This window comes from Carcharodon carcharias, chromosome 15, assembly GCF_017639515.1.
Source record: "Carcharodon carcharias isolate sCarCar2 chromosome 15, sCarCar2.pri, whole genome shotgun sequence".
NCBI classification, from domain to species: Eukaryota; Metazoa; Chordata; class Chondrichthyes; order Lamniformes; family Lamnidae; genus Carcharodon; species Carcharodon carcharias.
In genome coordinates, this window is record NC_054481.1 from 11,959,873 (window position 1) to 11,984,796 (window position 24,924).

General features: G+C 39.3%; 2 protein-coding genes across 12 annotated transcripts in view; one reads left to right on the forward strand and one right to left on the reverse strand.

Annotated features, from left to right (window-relative positions):
- glyr1 (glyoxylate reductase 1 homolog (Arabidopsis)) overlaps nucleotides 1-4,445 on the reverse strand; it is a 49,639-nt gene extending 45,194 nt beyond the window's left edge. For all 5 annotated transcript variants that reach the window (XM_041206220.1, XM_041206219.1, XM_041206218.1 and 2 more), the window contains exons 1-2: nucleotides 4,361-4,445; nucleotides 4,160-4,196 (exon numbers count right to left, since the gene is read on the reverse strand). In XM_041206220.1, the coding sequence (XP_041062154.1) occupies nucleotides 4,160-4,196; nucleotides 4,361-4,398 (75 nt within the window). In that variant the 5' untranslated portion in view covers nucleotides 4,399-4,445. The remainder of the gene's footprint in view (nucleotides 1-4,159; nucleotides 4,197-4,360) is intronic.
- A 442-nt stretch (nucleotides 4,446-4,887) lies between these two features.
- LOC121287938 (ubinuclein-1-like) overlaps nucleotides 4,888-24,924 on the forward strand; it is a 61,075-nt gene continuing 41,038 nt past the window's right edge. For all 7 annotated transcript variants that reach the window (XR_005945275.1, XM_041206068.1, XM_041206070.1 and 4 more), the window contains exons 1-5: nucleotides 4,888-5,209; nucleotides 14,392-14,484; nucleotides 16,188-16,283; nucleotides 20,404-20,547; nucleotides 23,377-23,483. Coding sequence is in view for 6 of the 7 variants with exons in the window: in XM_041206068.1 (XP_041062002.1) it covers nucleotides 4,943-5,209; nucleotides 14,392-14,484; nucleotides 16,188-16,283; nucleotides 20,404-20,547; nucleotides 23,377-23,483 (707 nt within the window). In the remaining variant the exon portion in view is untranslated. The remainder of the gene's footprint in view (nucleotides 5,210-14,391; nucleotides 14,485-16,187; nucleotides 16,284-20,403; nucleotides 20,548-23,376; nucleotides 23,484-24,924) is intronic.

Sequence of the window (24,924 nt, forward strand, 5' to 3'; positions counted from 1 at the left end):
GGAGGGAGCTGCCCTGGGAAGTCCTCAATATCAGCTCTGGACCCCATGAAGTCTCATAGCATCAGGTCAAACATGGGCAAGGAAACCTCCTGCTGATTACCACGTGCCACTGCACCCCTCCTCCTCAGCTGATGAATTAGTACTCCTCCATATTGAACTTGGAGGAAGCAATGAGGTTGGCAAGATGCAGAATATACTCTTGGTGGGGGACTCCAATGTTCATCACCAAGAGTGGCTCAGTAGCACCACCACAGACCAAGCATGCCAAAGTCCTAAAGGTCATAGCTGCTAGACTGGGTCTGCGGCAGGTGGTGAGGGAACCAGCAAAAGGAGAAAACATACTTGACCTCATCCTCATCAACCTGCCTGCCACAGGTGCATCTGTCTATGACAGTATAGATGGGATGACCACTGCACAGTCATTGTGGAGATGAAGTCCAGCCTTCACATTGAGGATACCCTCCATGTCGTGTGGCACTACCACTGTGCTGAATGGGATAGATTTCAAACAGAGCTAGCAACTCAAGACTAGGCATTCTTGAGGCGCTGTGGACCATCAGCAGAATTGTACTCAACTACAGCTTGTAACCTAATGGTCCAGCATATCCCCCGCTGTTAATTTGCTGAAGCTACAACACAGGACTACTCACGTGCCAAACAGCAAAAGCAGCAAGTGATAGACAGAGCCAAGCAATTTCACAACAAACAGATCAAATCTAAACTACAGTCCTGCCACATCCAGTTGTGAATGGTGGTGGACAATTAAACAACTTACTGGAGGAAGAGGCTCCCCAAATATCCCGATCCTCAATGATGGAGGAGCCCAGAACGTCTGTGCAAAAGATAAGGCTAAAGCATTCATAACAATCTTCAGCCAGAAGTGCCGAGTGGATGATCCATCTCGGCCTCAGGTCCCCAGCATCACAAATGCCAGTCATCAGCCAATTCAATTCACCTCACATGATATCAAGAAATGACTGAAGGTACTGTATAACGCAAAGGATATGGGCCCTGACAATATTCCAGCAATAGTACGGAAGACTTGTACTCCAGAACTTGCCAAACCCCTAGCCAAGCTCTTAGAGTACAGCAACAATACTGGCATCTACCCAGCAATGTGGAAAATTGCCCAGCTATGTCCTGTACACAAAAAGGACAAATCTAACCTGGCCAATTACCACCCCATCAGTCTACTCTCAATCATCAGTAAAAAGTGATGGAAGGGGGTCATCAACAATGCTAGCAAGCAACACTTGCTTAGCAATAACCTGTTCGCTAATGCTCAGTTTGGGTTCCGCCAGGGCCACTCAGCTCCTGACCTCATTACAGCCTTGGTTCAAACATGGATAAAAGAGCTGAACTCCAGAGGTAGGAGGAGAGTGACTGCCCTTGACATCAAGGCAACATGTGACCGAGTGTGACATCAAGGAGCCCTAGCAAAACTGCAGTCAATGGAAATCGGGGGGTGGGGGGAAGTCTCCGCTGGTTGGAGTCATACCTGGCACAAAGAAGATGGTTGTGGTTGCTGGAGGTCAATCAGCTCAGTTCCAGGACATCACTGCAGGAGCTCCTCGGGGTAGTGTCCTAGGCCCAACCATTTTCAGCCGCTTCATCAATGACCTTCCTTCCATCATAAGGTCAGGAGTGGGGATGTTCGCTGATGATTGCACAATGTTCAGCACCATTTGCGACTCCTCAGATACTGAAGCTGTCCACGTCCAAATGCAGCAAGACCCGGATAACATTCAGGCTTGGGCTGACAAGTGGCAAGTAACATTCGCGTCACACAAATGCCAAGCAATGACCATCTCCAACAAGAGAGAATCTACCACCGCCCCTTGACATTCAATGGCATTACCATCACTGAATTCCCCCCCATCATCAACATCCTGGGGATAACCATTGACAGGAAGCTGAACTGGACCAGCCATATAACTGCAAAAGCAAAATACTGCAGCTGCTGGAAAGCTGAAATGAAAACAGAAAATCTGGAAAAACTCAGCAGGTCTGGCAGTAGAGTCATACTGATTCAAAACATTAACTCTGTTTCTTTCTCTGCTGCCAGACCTGCTGAGTTTTTCCAGCATTTTCTGTTTTTATTAGCCATAAATCCTGTGGCTACAAGGGGTCAGAAATCCTAGGAATCCTACAGTGAGTAACTCACCTCCTGACTCTGCAAAGCCTGTCCACCATCTACAAGACACAAGTCAAGAGTGTGATGGAATACTCTCCAGTTACCTGGATGGGTGCAGTTCCAACAACACTCAAGAAGCTTAACACCATCCAGAACAAAGCAGCTCGCTTGATTGGCACTCTATCCACAAACATTCACTCTCGCCACTACCGACGCACAGTGGCAGCAGTGTATACCATCTACAAGATGCACTGCAGGAACTCACCACGGCTCCTTAGACAGCACCTTCCAAAGCCACTACCATTACCATCTAGCAGGACAAGGGCAGCAGATACATGGGAACGCCACCATCTGCAAGTTCCTCTCCAAGCCACTCACCATCCTAACTTGGAAACATATCGCCGTTCCTTCACTGTCATTGGGTCAAAATCCCGGAACTACCGTCCTAACAGCACTGTGGGTGTATCTATAGCATTGGGACTGCAACAGTTCAAGGAGGCAGCTCAACATCAAGGGCTTCTCAAGGGCAATTAGGGATGGGCAATAAATGCCAGAAACACCCACATCCCATGAATGAAAATAAATTTTTCCTAAAAACATTATGGGGAAAAAAAATCTTCACAAACTGAGTTTCATTAATTGACAAGTTGCCAGCCTAACACAAAAGCATTTAACATTGGACAGAGGGACAAATAAAGGAAGCTACTTTTTAACAAGTCCAAAACAGGACAGAAAATGTTTTAGGTGCTTTTTAGAAAAATATCACAGTAGAATTTTAAATGTGTGGTCACATTTCTCCCTCTTTTGCAGAGTTTTAAAAGTACCCACTTCACAAGTTTCTCTATCACTATAAATGTTTCTACTATACAAACAGCACTAATTTTTGTACTTAGCTTTTGTATTAATTTCGAATGAGGCAATCCTTAGCTTTCCAGTTATTTTGTAAGATTATTTGTAAAACTATTTTATATTTAAACAGTAATTATTTAACTTTTGCATTGACACACAACTTTGATGAGTTCAGAAACATTTCTTATATTTTGATGCTGTCTTGCCAGCTCACACCTTGTTCCAGCTCTGATGCCAATCGACAGAAGGAATTGGAAGAATTCCCTCCATCAATAGATTCCTGATCTAGACCAAAAGCCAAACCACATGCCTGAACTGGCATTGCTGAACATGGTCCCAGTTTGGGTATTTGGCAACTATGTAATTCTCCTTGAAAAATACTATTTTTCTCTTGGAGAAGTACTGTAACTGCCTGTGTGCCTCCCGCTAACCCTACTTCAGCCAATGTGGCAGCTCATCAAAAACTGCTCACTTATCACCTTTTTGCCATTAATTCCTGGGATCAGCTGATCCTCTCCTTACTGCTGACATTAACCTTCAGTGTCAAGTCAGAGATCTAGTTTTAATAAGTTACTAAAAACACACCATTCACTGAATACAAAGAATAAAAATCAAAGTTCATAGCAAGTTCACAGCCCTTCTGCACAAAAGGTCAACTTTAAAAAAAGGACTCGTTTTCAAACGGAAGGGGTAACTTTTTTTGGTAAGGCACATTCAAAACATGGAAATACACCTACATCTCAAACGTTAATTGTTCTTTGAACTAAGGCCGTGTCAAAACCGACTCCTTCTGAGAGTAGCGTATTCAGTAAGGGTTACCTATAGCAGGGAAAGCAGTCGAGTTTCACTAACAGTTGCTGTAACACGAAAGGTCTGGTGTACAATAAAATTTACTCAAAGCCAAGTGCTTCTTCCACCCCAACTCAACACCTACACAATAAATATAAATGATATATTCATCCTCGTAGAGTGAAGGAGGCTCTCAGGGTCAGTCATAAGATCTTTTTGTATTAAACTCCAATATAAAAGCCACCATCATGCCCTCCTCCTCTCCACTCCACCCATTTGATGTGAGTGACCCTCTTCCACAGACCCCCACCCCCAGCGCTTGCCTTACAATAGGCAACAGGTTAGAGACGCTTAAACACCCCCCTTATCTTGGTGTTTCTGACTCACCTTTCCGGGCCAGGGCGGATACCGACCCAGCTTCCCCCTGAGGGAAAAGAGAAACAAGATCATTTTTTTTTTTCAAAATAAGGTTTGAGAAAACGAGATACGCAGTGGCATGCCTTAAAAAAAAAACATCCGCACAGTGATCGCGTAAGAAGGTGGGGGGTGGGGGGGGGGGGGGGGGGGTTAAAAGCTGCCGCCTCTTACCAGACCAGATCTCCCACCCGTAAACTGACCGTCGCCATCTTACTCAGAAGAACTCGTCCATCGCCCTCCCGCCCAACACCCACACCCTCTCACGTGATCACCGCGGGTTAAAGGTCAACGCCCTCCGATTTTATTTGTTTTTGTTTTGGCACGCGACGCCTATTTTCAGCCGCATTTTCCCTCAGCCCGACAGCTGACGGGGCAGCAATATATTTTTGAAGCGGCGGCGGCGGAGGGGGGAAATAAGGGGGGGGAGGGGGGGGAAAAACTTCCACCTGAGGCGTTCCGGGGCGAGAGCGAAGCCCCGCCCCCTTCGGCGTCAGTACGCGCGCATGCGCGGCAGCGCGGGAAGATGGCGGCGGCCGAAGTTTGTCGGGTTTGTTTTTGTTGCTGTTGAAGGGATTGCGATTGTCCCGCCGCGCACGTCCCCCGCCACCGCCGGCCAGCGGGTTCGAGCCAGGAGAGACGGACGAGAAAGAAGGGGCGGGCGGCCGAGCGAGGAGCCCCCACCACCCCCGCCACCACCACCCCCACCCCCCCTCCTCCTCTCTTTCCTCGGTCCCCGCGCCAACTCGCCGCAACATGGCCGAACCGCGACGAGTGTCCCTGACTACGCTCCCCGTCTCGGCTCCTCTCCTGAAGAAAAAGAAAGAAGACGACGAGGAGGAGGAGGAGGAGGAGGTGGTGACGGTGACGGCGACGGCGGCGGCCGCCACGGCCACGGCCACAGTGGTGCTGGTGAAGGGGGAAATATCGGCCGTCACGTCGCGCCACACGCTGGCTCTCTTTGAGTCGAGCGAGAAGAGTTGCCCCGAGTTTTTTTACCCCGAGTTGATGCGAGTGCGGAAGGTGAGCAAGCGTAGCCCCTTGTCCTTCCAGGCAGCAGAGTTGGGGGTGAAAAGTAACGGAGATGGACTCAGCCTAGAATCAGCAGCAGCAACAACAACACCCCCTCTGTGTGTCTCTCTCTCTCTCTTCCCCCCCTCCCCCATTTGCCCAATAAGAGCTAATATTGAGACAATCTCAATCTTTCACAATATATATTTTTTTAAAGAAACCATTCACTTTAAAGAGGTGGAAGCGCTCACGAGTTGTCCGAGCGGTGCATTAAAATTAGCTCAGCTTTTCCTACTTAGTTGCTGCGAGTTTGCATCGACATGTTAATCCTGCTCAGCCAGTGTTGTCTTTTAGACAGATGGTCGTACACACACACACACACACATCCGATCCAGCTGACGTAATCGGGAAACCACAGTTGGTACCATCCGAGTTTCTTTGCGCCTCCCTATTAATAATTTTTGAGCCCGAGAGCGGTGTTTCCAGCAACAATCGACCTGGAGAGCACCATTTAAATATACTGAATAATAACTTTAATGCTCTGCGTTAACAGTGCTTGATTTAAAATGCGGTCGTATCTTGGATATTTAGTAGGCCCAATATCATAAGTTTCACTCACGGAATCATTTGAGCTGTCACGAATGATTGAAATACTGCGGTTCGATCTTAACTGTTGAAATTCATCAATTCAAAACAGTATGGATGTCAAATACTTTTGCTTGCACGTGACAAAACACAGTTTTAATGGTGGAAACTACAACACTGCCCTGTGTTCAAATCCTGTCTAAATTCATGAGATGGGCACTGTAGGAATTTTTTTAAAAATCAGATAAGTTTTGTCTACCTGAAATTAGTTCCCAATGTGCTAGTTAATCAAGTAGCAGAGGGAACAAAAGATGTCACACTGAGGTGAGGGATAGCAGTAAAATTGGTGTAGAAATCTAGAATCAAGTTTGAAATGACTGGAGCTAAGCAAAGTGAGACCTTTCTCTTGACTTAGTTAGAAACTTCATCCTGCGAGCCGTGCTAAGCTTCACACACAAGTACTATTGTTGTAATGTACATGCAGCTTGAGTTTGGTACCCAGCCACCTTACTTCACTCAGTAGAGTGAACTTTACTGTGCATTTGAATGCTGTAACTGGAGCAGCAGTGCAAACAATAGGATAGGATTTGCAGTGTAAAGCATTCAACTTTAAGTATCGTATTTTGCCTGTAAAAAGATGCTAGAAAGTGTAGCAGTTGATATTTAACTATAGAAGTTCAGAATTGGTTGTGATATGGGGGAATGAAGCAATGTTAGTGCATCCTTGGTTTTGGTTCTTGCTCTGCATACTGTGGTAACAAACTCATAAAAATGCAGAGCTGTTGAGAAAAAACGATTAAATACAAGATTTCCACAATTTTGAAGATATTTCTATTCGCAGTGAATCGCTGCTTCTACCACAGTTTTGAAAAAAGGAACATCTGAGACCTAATCAGCTAAATTAACATAAAAATTAAAGTTTTTCTTTTTTCCTTCCTAATTATATACTTTATGGAGTTAAAAATAGAAATACTCGGCTCTTATTTTAATAGTGTTAGATATTCCAGAAATCAATATTCAGTTTCTCGTAATTGGGACTAAAATTAATAGAGCAAGTTTTCATTCCTGTTGTTATGATTTCCGTTTCTTAAATCTAACTTAATTTTCTTCGGCAATTTGTTGTATTGCAAACCCAGACGAATGTTGGGTTTAGATGAGCTGCTGTACACATATACGGATAAAATGTAATTTTTAACATAATACAAGTGGATCTTAAGCAATGTTTAGTGTCAGTGGCTCCAAACAATGAATCGCCATTTTTTGCTGCCAACAATCTGTGAATCCATAAGTTGTGGATCTCTAATTTCCCAAAAATCTTTTTCAGACTGATTGTTCAAAAAAAAATAAACAGGCCGTATCATCATTTCAGGCATCTCTTCTAAATACTCCAATGCTTATATCCTCTTGCAAACAGTGAATTTTCTAAGGCACAACACAAATTATGATGACACTGGTGACCCCAATTAGATTTGGCTCACCTAAATTACCATGTATAAAATAGCTGTCGGTTAGACTTCTTACCTTTTTTATGTGGGGAAGTAGTTCAGTTCTTGGTCTTTCATTCAGAAGTACAATGATATGGACTGCTGGAGTCCACTTGCCTATATCAGTTTGAATGTTGATCCTCCATGCGAGTATATAGGTCTATTTACATTTACCCAGTATGTTCTTATGTCCTTTTGATTCTTTTTCCTTTATTCACCGATCCAATCTAAATGCTGCCAATTTTTCTCAGCCGCAAAAGCTGGAATTGAGTTTCCTAGCTCTTGTGAAGAATTTCTCCTGCCCCTTCTCTAAATCTCTTGCATCGTACTTTGACAGATTGTCCCTCATTCTTTATCCCAACAATCTACTTCTAACTATCCGTCTTATCCTTTCATTGTTTTAGGTACTCCTATTACATTATAATCTACATTTTTCTAATGAGAAAATACCTGCTCAACATCCATAGCACTGAGCCTGCTTCTAATCATAATTATACTTGCCTTTTTAGAGCAAAATATATCACTTCACCTTTCCCATTGTCATTGTCAGTTCCAAATGCAGATACGTTCTGCAAGTGATTCACCATAAAAAGGTAACACTCACCACTGAGGCAAAGAATGTATAATTGTCAGTCTTTGACTGGAAGACCTTTAAATACGACAAGAACAAAAATGCTTTGGCAGGAGTAATCTACTGAAGTTGTCGCTCTTCAAACAAATCATTTTGTGGGCGCAGTACAGCTGCCTGGCAAAATTATTTTAATTGAATGACTGACATCTGAAAGCCATTGTTCCTTCACAGAATACAAATCTATTTTCCTATAGGGCATTCATTTGACAGAAATATAATGGCAAGCGGGCTTATGAATAGATGGGAGGGGAGATGGGTTTTTACCTATTGATCCTGGTCTTCTCAATATCACCCTGGCAAGCATTGAAGGAAGTAACCAGTATTGCGCATTCAGCTGAGTTGGTACAGTTGCCATTGAATTCCTGTTGCAAGGTCATTTACTGTTGTCCCGGATTCAGATATGTTAACAAAAATTGTCTCATGCATAAGGTCACTTGATGGATTGTCCTTAGAACAAATATCAAACAGTTTCTCCATGCTAGCTTCTCTGCTACAGGTAAATAGCTGGACCTTGTTAAAGTGCCTATTTAATTGCTGACATTTAATTTACAAGTATTTGTTAATAAGTTGAACTCCCTGATTGTGTTTGATAGAGATACAACTCGCCATACACTCAACTTATTTCTTTGTGGACAAAAATCCTGGTACATTTTTGATTTCTTGATGTGGGGTTGTCTGGAGAAAGCAAATTTGGTGTTTAACATTTGATGCCATCTGGTATTGCATCTACTTTTGCATGGGTTTAGCATCAAATGTTGAAGTGAGCATTTGAAATATTTTAAAATAGCCAAAAACAATTTTGAAAATTAATTTTATATCCCTCTTGGACAATAGTTCCCTTTTATTCTTCACTCTATTCTTGCAGACTAAATAAATCAGGAATGTTGATCTGTTTGATTTAGTAAAAGTTAAATTTTTCATCATTTGCAGTGTAGCATTCTGATTACATGAGTTCAAGTAATTTGTTTCTTGTTTTGCTTTAATGTCAAATGATGCTTCAGCATGCAGTGCCATGAAGTGATTTTTATAATGGTTTGCTCCCATGATTTTTACCTGCATTTTTAGCAGAGATACCAAGCAGAATTACAGAAATGTGCTAACCTGATAAATGCTGCTTGCACAGGAAAGCCTAAGTAAGCAGAAGGAAATGTAGCAAACATGGATTGGTAGATTTCTCTTAGCCCCTTGTTGTGAAGAAACATTGAGTTTGCCTTGTGGGAAGTGAAATAAACATTTCATTATAAGCCAAGGTTAGTTTTTCTTTCCAAAGCGGTTTATAATCACTGTTCTCGAGTTGGTGAATAGAAGTGTTCTTGTTTGGGAGAACATGGCAGAATGCTGATCTTTCACAATAGTGTTGAGACATGTTCTGCCCTTGTGTTCAATTAGTGCTATAAGAATGTTTGAAAATCAACAGTTTCCTAAATGTAAACTAATTCAGTAAAAATACAGTAAGCTCAGAAGTATGGCTTTGAAAGTGAAATTGTGCTAACCTTATTACTTGAATTGCAAGATATTAATATCTACCCTTTTTCTCACCGTCCCCTCCCACTATCACCTCATTCCTCTTATCTCTGTCTCTCACCCCTCCCCCTTCCCCTCTCTTTCTTCCCCCGCCCTTCCCCAGGACATCCTTTCTGATCTTTTTACCATTGTTTCTCATTGATTGTGGTTGTTTAGCATATTTTGTTTTCACCACAATTATCACATTTCAATGTTGATTGCTGTACACAGTCACCAAACAAATTCATTAAATTGAATTAGTAATTAGTATTTCAATTCAATATAATTATAACCGTTTCATGAAAAAGATATATTAAGCTACATTTATGTTTACCAGTGTTTTGTTTTAGCAAAACAAACCAACATAGTGTATCCTCTATTTCTGTAGTACATTTTGTTAGAACTTGTCACATTTGTGCAATGGAAGGATTGGTATATTTATGTAAGGGGTTGATTGTTAGAGAGAATTTCTTTGAGTTACAAGATTGTATGGTTACTCCATAGGATTAACTAGCTGAACAGATGTTGCTGTATGAGTTTGCATTCAGAGTTGAATAAGACTATTTCATTTCAATGCGCAAAATCTTCAAAGTTTGATCGTACCATTTATATTGAAACTCCTGTGTAGACATTGTTTCCCAACAAAGTCAGACAAAACTGACTGACTGACTCTAATTGCATTCTTTAATAGTATTAACAACCTTGATGTTTGGGGCTCTAACTGGAAGTAAAAAAGATGGCAACTATAAATAACAGCTTTCACAGATTTGGAGAATGTGTCATAAAAATTAACAGCCTGTAAATCTATTCTAAGACTGGTGATTAATAGTCAAAACAGAATTGGATAACCCCAACATAGTAACAGCTAACGTACATGGACCTGAACAGTAAAATGAATGTGGGTTATAGAAGTATTAAGTTGCTCTTTAGTCCTTTGATAATTATGCTAATATGCATACACTGATCAAGAAATGAAGCAACCCTACAAGTATTTTGTTTTACCTGGCTGATATCTGTGGTGTTACTAATATCTGTAGTGTTCATCCCATCTGCCATTGAAAGTCTCATCCATGGCTTTATCACCTTCCAGGTTTGATTAGTCAAATACTCTCCTGTGTTCCACAGTCTGTAAACCTCAGCTTATCCAAAACTCTGCCTTTATGTTAACCACACCAAATCCTTTCTGCCTGTCATCCCTATTCCTAATGACCAACAGTAGCTTCTTATTTGACAACTCATCAAATTTAAAATTCTCCTTAGCTCTGAAGAAGTGTCATATGGACTTGAAATGTTGGCTCTGTTTCTCTCTCCACAGATATTGCCGGACTTGCTGAGACTTTCCAGCATTTTCTGTTTTTGTTTCAGATTTCCAGCATCTGCAGCGTTTTGCTTTTATATTAAAATTCTCCTCCCTGTGTTTAAATGCTTTCAAGACCATGTCTCGTTTGTAACTTCCTTCAACTCTCTGTTTCCAACTTCCTTCACACTATCATTGATAGTCACATCATCATGCTCCGGGATTCTCTTCCAAGAGCCTTTGCCTCTTCCCATTCTCCTTTTCCTTTAGGACCCACCTTTTGGTCACACTCCTTTGGCTTGGCATCCATCTTTTTTCAAAACTCCTCTGTGAAGCATCTTGCAACGGCTTTCTACATTCTAATCTAATGGTGGTCTCTCGAAGCAAGGAGGATGCTTGCCACAGATTCCTAGAGTAGACAGAGAGAAAATGAAAGGAGTTGAGAAAGAGAGAGAGGCTGTAAGAGGGTGAAGTCAGTACAAGATAAGCAAGGTGGTAAAGGGAAAGTAAAAAAACTAAGGGGGAAACACAAAAAATCCACATTCCACATCGGCATTTGGTCATTAATCAGTCATTTGGCCAGTTCATGGTCTATGAGGGGTTATTTGCCTTCTTGAGCATTCTCTTGCTCTTGCATCTTCGGCCTTTGTCATCCGCCCTACTTCAAAACTAGCTACACCTTGGAGACGAAGGGCTTGCCGTCATGGGTGGTCCAGTGCCCACTCTTTCCAGCTGCTGAGGTCAAAGCTGATCACCTTCTAGTAGGCTTTCAGAGTACCTTTGAAACGTTTCCACTGGTCACCCTGTGAACTTTCTCCAGTCGCGAGCTGATAATAGCAAGCGCACTTCTGTAGGTGAGTGTTCAGCATTTTCTACATTAAAAGCACTATGTAAAAGTTGTTGGATGTTAACCTGGCCTATCCCTTTAAGAGCACTGATTAGGTAGTCTCTATGGAGAGGTAATCAAAATAAGTCGAGATTAATTAAGAGATTGCTGTTGAAAGTTTGTCTGGATATCTGCTGCTTTGCTTCTCTCATTATCTCAGCACCCTAGCAAGGTTATTTCAAGGTCAGAAAAGCAGCAGCGCATAACAAGTGTTCTTTCGTATACCCTGTGATTTGTTGGTGGTTTAATATGAGTCATAATACCGGAAAGTTATGAATGTGCTGAAGACTTTTAAGTAGACAATTGTGATGAGGTATAGGTGAAAGATGATGGGTATTTGTAAGTGAATTAAGATAGAAACCCAGCTGAGGGACTCGGATAATGTCTCAAATTGCAAGAAACTGTCTGACTCTGTTTTGCATTGGAAACTGGCATTACATTCATTCCTTGGATTTGTATGCAAATATTTGTAATTATGTGGGTATATAGAATTACTATTTTTAATGTAGCTGTTTTTAATGTAGGTGTTTTGTGCTCCCATTTTTGAAGGTGAAAATAATATTGCTCGTTGGAGAAAAAAATGGGTATATAATTTTTATGATGTAGGACCAGCAAGACCTATTGTATTGCTTAATTAGATCTGTTTGAATTACCAACTTTATAAGAATGTTAATTACTGTATTTGTGTGTGTGTGTATATATGCTGGGAATATTATCCACTTCCATACATCTGTATATTATATTTGTTATGCATTACAACATGTTTTTGAACATGTTAATCTGAGGGTTCGGGAAGATACAGAAAGAAGCAGTAATTGAAAGAACTAAAATAATTATACATGAGATCTTCAGAAAAAGTGACTAATCTTAATTCTGACTTGTGAATTGTTACTTGCACTTGATACATAGGATATTAAAGAGTTAATGCCATTAAAAGACAGAACTAGCCTCCTGTTTGTTTTTAAGATATGTGTTTTATATTATAAATATAATCTAGGCACTCATATGTCTGGTTATTTTGACTTCCTGAGAGAGAGAGATTGGCAGCATTCAGGCCTTGAACCCTGTAAATAAAGCCATATTGATCCCAACTGTTAACACAGACACAGCTCACTGCATTCCACATTTAAGAACATTATTCAGCTACATTCGCTTTTGATACAGAGGTATATATCAGGTCAGTGACTCTTGCAAACTGCTGAACTGGTCTTCTGACCTTAATATTGAGCCTTAAAGACATTTTGGAAGCAGTCCCAGTTTCAGTGGTTATTTCTCCTGTAAGTGATGAACTGGCATTTGTGCACAGTGCATATGTTCCCTGGTTCCTCTGGATCTTGGCACTTCTTAAAATACCATACTGGAATAGGTAAACAGTGATTCATGTGGCATCTGAATTCTGTGTATTTGTGCACACTATTCCAATGTTGCTGTGATATAGAACCAGCTTGTATATTAAGCAAAATGAGGAGGACAAAATATTGCATTTAATTTTTGTGCTTATGACTATGACTACATTTTCCATTGTGGAATTTGTGTGTTTTTGAATACAACTTGTTTCTTATTTTGAAAACTTTAAAAAAAAACTATTCATCCACATTTCATTCACCAGTGTTACACAAATTCTTAAAATAGAAGAGAAGAAAAATAAACTTGGCTCTTTCTTCTCCCGGATCACTTTTTATTGTATATTGAATCTTTCCTTGTGTTGTCAGGTACAGAACAGTCATTTTTCTTACTGCATAGTAAGGGTAACACTGTAACTGGTTTCTCTAATCCTTGGAAGCTAGTTAATGCAGAAGAAAGGCCTTTTGTCCACAGAGCAGATAGTATTTTTTTTTAAACTATATATTGCACAACTGTACATTTGCTGTGCTAAGCCCCGTATTTTTTAATCTACTGTTCAGTTGCATGCTTTCATAAGATTAATTGTAAATTCATAAACTTTGCATGTTGTGCTGTTAGAAATTAAATGTTCCCAGCACAAAAGAGCTCTGCAGACTGATGGAAAATGATCATATTCTTGATCGTGTTTATTTTGCATACCCATAATGTGCAAGGTCATTTAATAAGCTGAAAATTCTGTGGACCTTGGAGTCTGCAGTTCTTGATTTTTAATGTACATATATTGTACACCTGCAATTGGCCATAATTTAGTTTGTATTTATTTCGTCTGGACACGTTGATGTGTTTTGGTAAAATTTTTATCACATGCTTATAAGTATAATGGTGTAAAGACAGGGTGAAAATATGAACATCAAACCCAAATAACTTTATTTCCGTGTTCCTTCCATGGAAACCTACCCAGGAGATCCGTTGGCAAACCAATGTTTCAGTTTTTGTTTGACAGGAAGGGCCAGTAGAATCTAGTTTCTGTTGGTTTTTGATGCTATCTGCTTACATACATCCAAGATCTTGGATTGGTAGGCATTGTAATGGTTGGTAGATATAGTGGTTAGCAATAGGATTATCCCAGTTAAATACCTCTGCAAGCTCCACCTTGCTTTGAAACATTTAAGTACCAGGGCAGTCCATGTACAAGGTGCTCCAATTTTAATGAAAGTTCATGAAATCAGCTGGTGTGAATAACATAATGGTCCTTGTTGGCAGGTTAGGTCCTACAATGGTCAAAGACTACATGCACCTCCTAGTGGCAGGTTCTAGAGCAATATTAGGCATCCTCCTCTTCTCAGTAAGGAATATGTGAACAATGTGGCAGCCTGAGGAAAGCAGAAATTGAAAAACACCTCACAATTCTTGTTTTTGTGTTCTATACAATACATGGTGCTGATTTTTGCTTTTTAAATTTAGAAAGATGCAGCTAAACGTTTTGATGCTCCATTTAATGTTGACAAAAGGGAAGAAGAAATTGAGACTTTGGCTAAAAAGTTTGAAGAAAAATATGTGAGTCCTGTTTACTTCTTTCATTAATAAACCTCACATCTTCGATATTTACATCAACAAACAGCTAACTGCTTAAAACAAAAGGTTGTTTTCCTGCTCTACTATCTCGTAAGTTAACTTTCATCCAGGCAATTTTACTTGAATTTTCATTGCGCTCTAAACTTTCAGAATGAAAACTTATTTTTAAAAATTAAAGCTGAAATGTGCATTACTAGACCTCTCCACAAAGTTTTTAATATTGGGCATGTTGCTATCTAAAAATTACATATCTGATGGGATTGGTTTCAAAATCTCTCACCCTGACAGACATCTCAGTGGAAGTAGAGACTCATATATTTAAGGGCAAAAATTTAAGATCATCAGGTTATAAGTTTCTTTCATAGGTTTCTTCCCTACGTTTGAAACAGTGCAGAATGGCAGATTCCATGATTGAGGAACACAGTGGACAAACTGAAATGGGTTTATCGCACACAATGGGGAATGAATATTTATGGCTCATTTGCAATTGATTACTTCTGAAACTGCTGCATTTAAGTTTCAAGATCACCCAATAGACACGCGTGCATATCCCTTGTCAGCAGCCTTTTAACCTGTCCTCCCTCCTCCCAGTGCTGTAGTTGATGCATTTATTTAATCCTTGCTGCGTCCACTTTTTGAAGATTCCTGTTAATATGAATGCTTCTTTCACTTTACAAGGTATTCATCAGCTAACCCGCCTCTGTTCTGAACTCGTTGAGTGCCACATGACTGCACCAAAAGTGCAGCAACTCCTTTTTTGGAGCATGCACCAGCTGTCTGTCGTGTTAAACTCCCACAGAGTTCAGTGCTTACTGTCATAAATATTTGAAATGTAAATTTGGGCCAGTAACCTTCTTAGCAAACTCTGGTTGTGGTGCCCTGCAAGTGTAGCAATAGTGTTTTTGGTGGCAGAAAACATTTACTCTTTAATCACTCTGCAAAACAACTAGCCAAACATGCAGCAAGTCCCATACCAAAAATTATTATTAAGGAGTTAATGATTAGAAATACAACTCCCAAATAAAAGTGACCTGAACATAGCAGTCAAATTTTAATGATGGCCGAAATCGCTGTATTTAACCATGATCTGTTGCTGGAGGCCATGCAAAGGTTAATTCTCAGTTTGTCAGACCTTCCTGGCTGTTAATCATCTCTTGAATTGTTTCATATTTTCACATTCTTCTGGAAAATACTGTGTGGTAGTGAAAGGAGTCACAGGCTGATGAACAAGTCGTGATTTGAATGCTCTTCCCATGTCCATAACCATATTAAACTAGATGATATGATGGTTAGTCTTACACAATTGGAGGCTTTTATGAGCTGTCATAGCCCATGTATTGAGTGTTGGGATGGGGAGGGTAGCATGCACACTCACTGAACACAAGTCTCCCACTAGACATCAACCCATAATTCAGAGCCAGAGCCTTTGGTCTCCACTCACCAGGACCAGAGTGTGGTTCAAACTCTGCATCCTCTGAGTCGAGTGGGAGTGCTAGCACTAAGCCAAAGGCTCACTTCATCTACTGAGTGAAGAGATTGAATTTGATGCAGCAGAACATCATTCAGAACTTAGTGGAGAAAGGTTGACTTGCCTTAGTTGCATGAAACTGGAGTAGGAGACTGAATAAATAAGAAGCACCATTACAATTAATGAAGTCTGTTCATGTATAGTTTTTACATTTTAGGGCCCAAAGAAGCGGAGGAAGGATCGTATCCAAGATCTTATCGACATGGGTTATGGATATGATGAAACTGACCCATTTATAGATAACTCAGAAGCTGTAAGTAAATGCAATTAACGAGTACTGTCCATAAGTAACAGTGACAACTCTTCAAAAGTAATACATTGGCCGTGATGTCCTAAGAAAATGCGAAACACCATATGAATGCAAGCCCTATCTTCTTTTCATTCTTTCCTTCCTTCCCTCCTTCCTTTTGAAATGCAACTTCAACCCTTCTATTTAGCAATCAGCAAGAATACATAGATGTATGCACAGATAGCAGTTCTGACTTTCTTTACCCCTGCTCTATTAAAAGAAATACTTCTAATAATATGTACCAGACTCTCTGGTTCTTGCTTCAAAATACACATGGTTTTGTGACATTTCCTTTTGTGTTTTGTGCGTAAAGTTAGATTAAAATATATTGAGAAGCAATGTGTTTGGAAGAGTTTTCCGTTTTGGTGTCATCAGGTACTTTCTGTACCTGTGTGAGACATTTTAACATTCTTTCCATATAATTGGTTGGGCATTTTCTGTGCACAGTGTATTAAATAGCACGAAAGGGAAAATAATCGCTCGTTATTATGGAAGGAGCCTGAGACCATCAAGTTTGCTGAACCTAGATACTTTGAAGTTGCATGTGAAACAAGCATGTTTAATGCCAGTTACCTAGGTGAGGAAGAACATTGATATATACATATAATTTTTGATAGAAGGCACAGATGATAAAAGAGAATAAATGGTTCTGTAAAGAAAGCTTGGCTGGTGTAATCAGTACGTCATGGTTGTGTTTGCTGGCACACTTAAAAACGTCTATGATTAAAACGGACAATTGCATATATCAGCCAAGACCAATAGCCATTAACAATTTGCATTAACATCAATCTCAGTGTTCCCAAATAGTGTCTTAAGTGCTCTGTTTATTTTGGGCAGAAATAGCTGTGTTTACTCATGGTTCATACCTCATTAAGGTGCATTGAATTTAATGAAAGACATTTTTAAGACAAACCTCACATCCCTTCTACAATCTAAAATGCACGTTTAGTGTCCCTGCACACTGCCCTCAGATTTTCTTCATGATCTCTCCTTTTCACTGAGCTTTCTCACGTAGCAAAAACCTGAGAGGAAATAAAGATTTGAGGAAGCTGTACTACTCTTGAAAAACAGCACTAATATTTTAACTGCCCTCTCTGGCAGTCTTTATAACCGTAGAAGAAAACTGCTCAAGGGCAACTAACGAGAGTTAGGATTGTTTTTTGATATTAATGCTAACACATAAAGCTGGCAAATCAAATTCCGTAGCATTGTGCCTGCTATATGTGGCAGGAATTTGGATTGTAGAAATATTTTTATAGTTGGAACACTGCAGTGGTGATATTATCTAATATGTTGTACTGGCTGCTTTTCATGTTCAGTTTAAAAAAATAATGCTCCCATCTGGCAGGGAGCTGGGAAAGCATAGAATGTAATGAACAAAATATTCAAAACTTCACTGGGAATTATTTTTATGAGACTAGCTGTAAGAATGTGATTATGGTTTGGCTTAAAAATTGTCATATTATACGATTTCTAGGAACAAAATATAAGCCCAAAGCTTATCCCTTTTTGATAGATAATGTAGGTGGTGTATATCTAAGTCTCTTCTGTTCACAAAGTACATCTAATTGCTTCTTCGTTGGTACGTTTATGTTGCCACTTGTTGTACAGGTCTATGTTTGATGTGCATTAAAAAAAAACTCTTGATTTGTAGATATTGCTGTGTTCATGTAACTCACTACTGAACACATAAGTAGCAGTGAGTTTTTGAGGCTTGTTATTAACAGACCTCTGTTCACAACTTTAGGTAATTGATAGAGTGTGTTAGTTATGCTTGGGTCATGCAGCCAACTTCTTATAGAGTAAGAGATATATTTGGAGTAAGATGATAGATCCTTGATTGGAAACAGCGATAAATAAATTACAGTCCCTGAAAATCGATACTGAGATAAGGTATTGCACTATAGGACAATAATTGAGAGGAATCAAAATGGTGACTTTTGATAAGAAGCACTAAGGGTAAAGTAACATTTGTAAGAATCCAGGACAACTTTGGGGAAAATAATTAAACAAAGTCTTCCAATACATCATTCAAGTATATATTTATGGTAGCTCTCTAACCTTTTGACTGAAATAGGGAATGAAGGTATAATAGAAGCATGAAAACATTATAGTAGAGATTCAGTCCTTTGGGACAATGAAATCTTTGCTAGTATTTTTCTTCTCATAAGCCACTTAGTCAAATCCTATCTCTTGCTCAGTATCCACAGTCTTTAATAATCTTCTGTTTCCAATTCCCTTTTCTAAGCTTTGCTTCAACAACAGTTTTGGCAGAGAATTCTAGATTCTAACCACGCTTAATGTAAATATTTTTTCAAACCTTCCTTTCGGCATTCTTATCTTAAATTTCTATCTTCTTGTTTCTATTGCAATGATAACAATATGACTATATAAAACTTTTTAACTTTAGCATGACCATTCATAATCTTGGAAACCTCTACCAGGCCATCCCTTAACCTTAACAGTTCTAGAGAACAGACCACCCTCAGTCTCTCTTCAAAGCTGTAAGTGCTCATTCCTGAACGTTTCAGAAAATCTATCCTGCACCTTTTCTATTGCAAAAAAACAATTCCAATTTCCTTCCTACGGCGTTATCTACTTTTGCCTCTTTTTAATCACCTGGGTGATCAAAGTCCCTCTGCTCATTCGCTAAGTTTAAAACCTCACCTTTTTATACTTCATTCAGTTTGACTTCAAATGCTAAAAAAATTAAATGGTGAAGAGTAGCATAACAATTTTTGAAATAATTGTTAAAGTTGGCTCTTTCCTCATTTTAATAGAAAGTAATTTTTCCATTTAGCTCAAGACGCTGCACAAGTTATCTGGTCTATCTAAATCTCTTTGGAGGTTTTCATGGATTTGGAAAAGACAGGCTGATAAACACCATCAAAATAATTAACCATAATTTAAATATCTATATGCGAAATTCAAAAGAGCATTGAACAAATCACGCGGTATGTTTGTATTTGAATTGTTGGCTTGGTTCAACCCCTGTCCTCTCTTCCAATTAATTATTTCAAAAAATTAACTGAAGTGTTTTGTGAATAAAAGCTAGTTTTTAATCAGTTATCTACTGTGGCAGAATTGGAAAAGTCAATACTGAATTAATTCTTCAGACATTGCTCAACAGAAATTGGTACTTTTCTGGCTCTGGATGCCAGTTTGAGTAATATTCAAATTCAGTACTGGTAAAGTACAGAGCAATGTCCATTCAGTACTGAATTTCAAAATCTATGATTCCTTGGCATCACTATCCAGTTTTTTTTTAAAGTACACGTTTGAAAAAGTTACTTGTAGAATTAAATGATCTCTGTTGGGCAGGAGTTAAATATCCAATTTTTATGACCAGGAAGGAGTTTTTTTTCATTACTGTAATATCAAAAAGGAGAATATATTTTTAAATATCTTACAAACTCCAATCCTGTCAAAAATGCCATAATGTTCCTGATTGGAAGTGCTAGTGTATCCTTTGACTGTAGTTTTGGCATTATATTATATTATAAAATGGGAAATATCCTTGTGCCTTACTATAAAGCAAATGTCCCTATATCACTGATTCATGCTGTCATCTAGCCGCAGTACAAGGGAAGGATTTCCATTAGACTGCATTTATTATTTTCTCCAGTCACAAAATATCAACAGTTGGCAGAGAGAGATATGAAAAATGTTTCAAGGAGCAGAAACAAAAACCAAAATTATCCAACAAAGTAGATCATTTAAATGGTGAAGACAGCCAGCTAAAGATTTAATAATTGGTCATATATTGTATAACAGTTGGCTGGTAATACGTTGTTTGCTGCAGAACAATTTCAAGGTTTCAACATTTTCATGAGCTATAGTTTCATTGTCATGGTATACGATTTCATTAGAGTTTTTCAGTAGTACTGCAGTTTATGGCACGCTCGGCCGATTGCATTATATGCAGCAAATAAAGTTAGTGGCAGCAAGTAATCTTTCTTTGGTCAGCCGAGTCAAAATGTTATTTAAAAAGTTATGTCTTCTCCCAGGAACAAATCATTAGTGCACCCTTCAATAGTGTGCTTGACTTTTATGATCCCACTCTTCTTTCTTTGTGATGTTCTAGTACGATGAACTTGTTCCAGCCTCGTTGACCACCAAGCTGGGTGGTTTTTACATCAATAGTGGAACATTGCAGTTCCGTCAAGCATCTGAATCAGATGGGGATGAAGATTTTGTAAAGGACAAGAAAAAGACAAAGTCTCCAAAGGTGAGAAAAAAAACTAAATTGCTAAGCGTTACATGCTCTGCAGTTGATGTATTCTAACACAGCAGCACCTTTGGATTTCGGATATCATTTAAGTCCAATCTGACATTTAAGAGGAAAAGCTTCCAGGATTTCCAACAGGAATGTATTTGGAAAATTTTGACATTAGATCATAGAACCACATAAGTTTCTGCATAGAAGGAGAAGCTATATCTTCAGCTGGAAACAATTACTTTAAACACGTTTTTCTGCCCTGTCCCCACATTTGATGTTCTTCCTTTTTAAAAGATACTTATTTAAGCAATTAAGAAGTTTAGAGCACAAATGGCAGTCATTCTGATCATTATGTCTATTTGGTTCTTTGCTAGAGCAATCCACTGTCTGTGCTCTCTCTGGGGTTCTTTGTTTCAAACATTTAAAAGTATATTTAATATATTTTAAGAGTTGGGCTTAGCTCAATGGTAGCACTGTTACATCTGAAACAGAAGGTCATGGTTTAAGTCCCATGCCAGAAACTTGAGCACATTATGCGAAAAAACAATTCCAATTCAATTGCATTGAAACTTCAATGCAGCACTTAAGGAGTGCTGCACAATCCAAGGTGCCACCTTTCAAATGAGGCGTTAATCCAAGACACTACCTTTATAATTTCCCATTCCCAGCATCATGCTGGTGAATCTATGCCATATGTGTCCTATGGCTTTAATCGTCTGTTTATAATGAGCACTTGCCCAGCCAAGACTGCACACAGTACTATGGGTGTAGCCTAGGTCATGGTTCCCAAAATACATGGTTGGTCTATCAAAAATTTCAATTTCCCGTCTGTATTATGACTGATGACTAGCAGTGATCGCAGCTCTATTTGGTTAATTAAAGAAGAGTTTTTGAATTTTTCTTTGCTCTTTCTCTCCTTTTGATTTCAACAATGGGATGATTTTCTCCATCTCCATTCTTTCTGTGTCTCTGTTTTTGCAATGCGGGTTTTGTTTTGTTGTTGCCTTGTCGGAAGTTCCTTATCCTCCCATATCTTTTCAGCAATTTTTCTCTATTAAACATGAAGCTACATTTCCAAGCAGTCAAACAAAATTAGAGTAGTTAAAGAGATAACGGTGGCTCTGAGTCGTGTGCTATCCACAACACTCTTGCATCCCAGAAAAGCGGGGTGGGGTGGGGGGGGATGCAGGTGGTGGTGGGGATATCTTCCACATGATCCCAACTGTTTTCCTGTTTGCTGCTAGTAAATTTAAACTGATTGACATCAGTTTATCTATACTGAGTAAATTCTTTGCTATGAATTTCACCAATAATTTTTTCCCCAAACTTGTCCTTATTCCCCAATACAGTGAAGGAAAAAGGAAACCTGTATTTAGATGGTTTTACCTTATGAGGAAAATCTTTAGAAGCAAAACCATGGGTCAGGTTAGTTAGAAAATAACAAAGTTTTTAAAATATATAAATAAGACAGACTGAGAAATAAACAATAGAGTGGGAACATATATATTGGATTATCTGTTATTTTTCAGTTTGTAAAATTACTCTTATTATTGTGGAATTATGATGTCACAGTGATACAGCTATTCCTGAGTTAGGAACTTTGTTTCTATAATATAGGCTTAGTGTTTGTTTCTTTCATCATCATTGTACATTGCTGTAGGAGTTCCTCAGGATAGTGCCCTAGGCCCAACCATCTCGAGCTGCTCCATCAATGACTTTCTTTCAATATCAGGTCAGAAGTAGGGATGTTCGCTGATGGTTGCAGAGTGTTCAATACCAATTGCAACTCCCCAGATACTGAAGCAGTCTCATTTCACAGGCAGCAAGACCTGGATAACATTAAGACTTGAACTGATAATGGCGAGTAACTTTAGCGCCACACAAATTCCAAGCAATGAACATTTCTAACAAGAGGGAATATAACAATGCGCTCTTGACATTCAGCAGCATTACCATCACTGAATCCCCCACTATCTACATGTTGGGGTGGGGGTTACCATTGACCAGAACCTCAACTGAACCAGCCATATAAGTACATTATCTACAAGAGCAGGTGAGAGGCTGGGCATTCTGTGACCAGAACACACTCACTTCCCAAGGCCTGTCAGGCATCTATAAGGCACATGTCAAGAGTGTAATGGAAATGCTCTCCACTTGCCTGGATGAGTGCAGCTTCAAAAACACATAAGTTTCAGATCATCCGGCCCACTTAATTGGCACCCCATTCACCACCTTCCACGTTTGTTACCTCCACCATGGTACACAGTGACAGCAGTTTGTACCATCTGCAAGATGCACTGCAGCAAATCACCAAGGTTCCCTCAACAGACCAGCAACCGCTACTAACTAGGAGCACAAGGGAAAGAGATGCATGGGAACACCACTGTCTGCAAGTTTCCTTCTAAGTCACACACCATCCTGACTTGAAATTATATCATTGCTCCTTCACTGTTGCTGGGTTAAAATCTTGGAACTCCCTTCCAAACAGCACTATGAGTGTACCTACACCATGTAGACTGCAGAAGTTCAAGAAGTCAACTCATCTATTTTTTTAAAAAGCTGAAAACTTACAGAACCAATTTTGTCAAAGACCCGACCTGTCAGTGGTATAAAGAACACAGTAAAATTTATGTGCAAAATGTGCAATATCTGTGTACTGCATGAGGTGCATAATTCAAAGTCAATTTAACCTAAACCAGATTACAGTAATGCTTGTTTTAAAATCCAATTACGATCTGCATTCGTTGTAAAAAATAATTCAAGTAGATTTCAATTATATTAATTTTGGATTACGTTTAGTACTTCTGTTTTAGTCCTGATATTCCTCTTTTTGAATAGAAACGAAAATTAAAAGAAAGTAATGAAAAGATGAAGAAGAGGAGAAAAGAAGATGGACATGAGAAAGAGAAGAAATCTCAAAAATCAAAAATTTCCAAACAGGCTGGGTAAGCCATGTGGAGTTTTAAGGGTCTACACTTGAAAGAGAATTAGCAAACAGCATGTTCCTTCGATTGTTCTTAATAGGCAGAGTCAAGACCGTTCTCAACCAGCCCGCGCTTGCAAAACCCAAAACAAGATGTCCATTGTTACATATGATTCCGCGGTTGGGCAGCACTTGTGAACAATCCTGAGTGTGCTCATAGCTACACTAGCAAGCAACTTAAGATACCCGTAACACTTACACTTGCTAGGAGCAACATACACAGGAACCCATTCCCGCAAATCAAAGGCATGTGTGAGCTTTGTGCTTTTTTTTTGAATTACGCAAAAGCTTAGAGAGCATGTGGTTCTCTGTTGCTTTCTCCATGGCAATACCTTGGCCAGTCAGATACAACTTGCTAACCAATCAGCACCCTTTTTTCCTGTAGTATGAATTGTTTTGATCGTTTGAAATTTGCATTCTTCGTTTGTCCTGATGAGTGCAAGACAAAAAGCTTTGGCAACATGTCTCTCTTTTCAGCAATATTCAAGAATCAACAAAGCACTGACAGTGCATCAGTATTATTATTGGAAGTACCAAGTTTTTAATTTGCTGTTCAATTTGAGAGATATTGTAAAAGCAAAATATTGCGGATGCTAGAATTCCGAAATAAAAGCAGAAAATGCTGGAATTACTTGGCAGGTCTCACCATGTCTGTAGACCGAGAAGTAGAGTTGACATTCGGATTGGTAACCTGACCTAAGTACTGATGCAGATTCATTGACATGTAAAGTTAATTATGTTTCTCTACAGTTGCTGCGAGTCCTTCTAGCTTTATTCAGTTTTCAGACACAGGTATTGTGCCGTGATCATTCAAAAGATGTATTGCCTTCTTAAACCTGGAGACAGGATGATGGAAAGCTTGATTGACTCTATTGTAGTTTAATCCTTAATTGGTCAACAAGAAGTCCAATAGAGAATTTAGAAGAAACTTCTTCACCAAAAGATTGGTGAGCTTGTGGAACTTGCTGCCACAGGGAGTAGTTGAAGCAAATAGTATAGATGCAGCTAAGTTTAATCTAGACAAGCATTTGAGGGAGAATGAAGTATAGGGTTACGATGGTAGATTTAGATGAGAAAAGATGAGAAGAGGCTTGAGTGGAACATGAACACCAGCATGAGCTGGTTGGCCTGAAAGGCATGTGTCTGTGCTGTATGTCCTGTATAAAAGATGGCAGAAAATATTGGAGCCTTTACCTCAAACATAAGCTTTTTTTTTTGGAATAGTACTTTTGGAGAAAGTATGTTTTTGTTTAGAAATGAGATTAATGTTTGCATTATAAACACTCTTAGTATGTGACATGTATCCACAAAATAAATTACGGCCAGTGTTATAAAGTCAGCACAGCACAGAATTACGGTATAGATTTTTTCCTGCAAATTATAGAGTCATGTATAACTGTTTT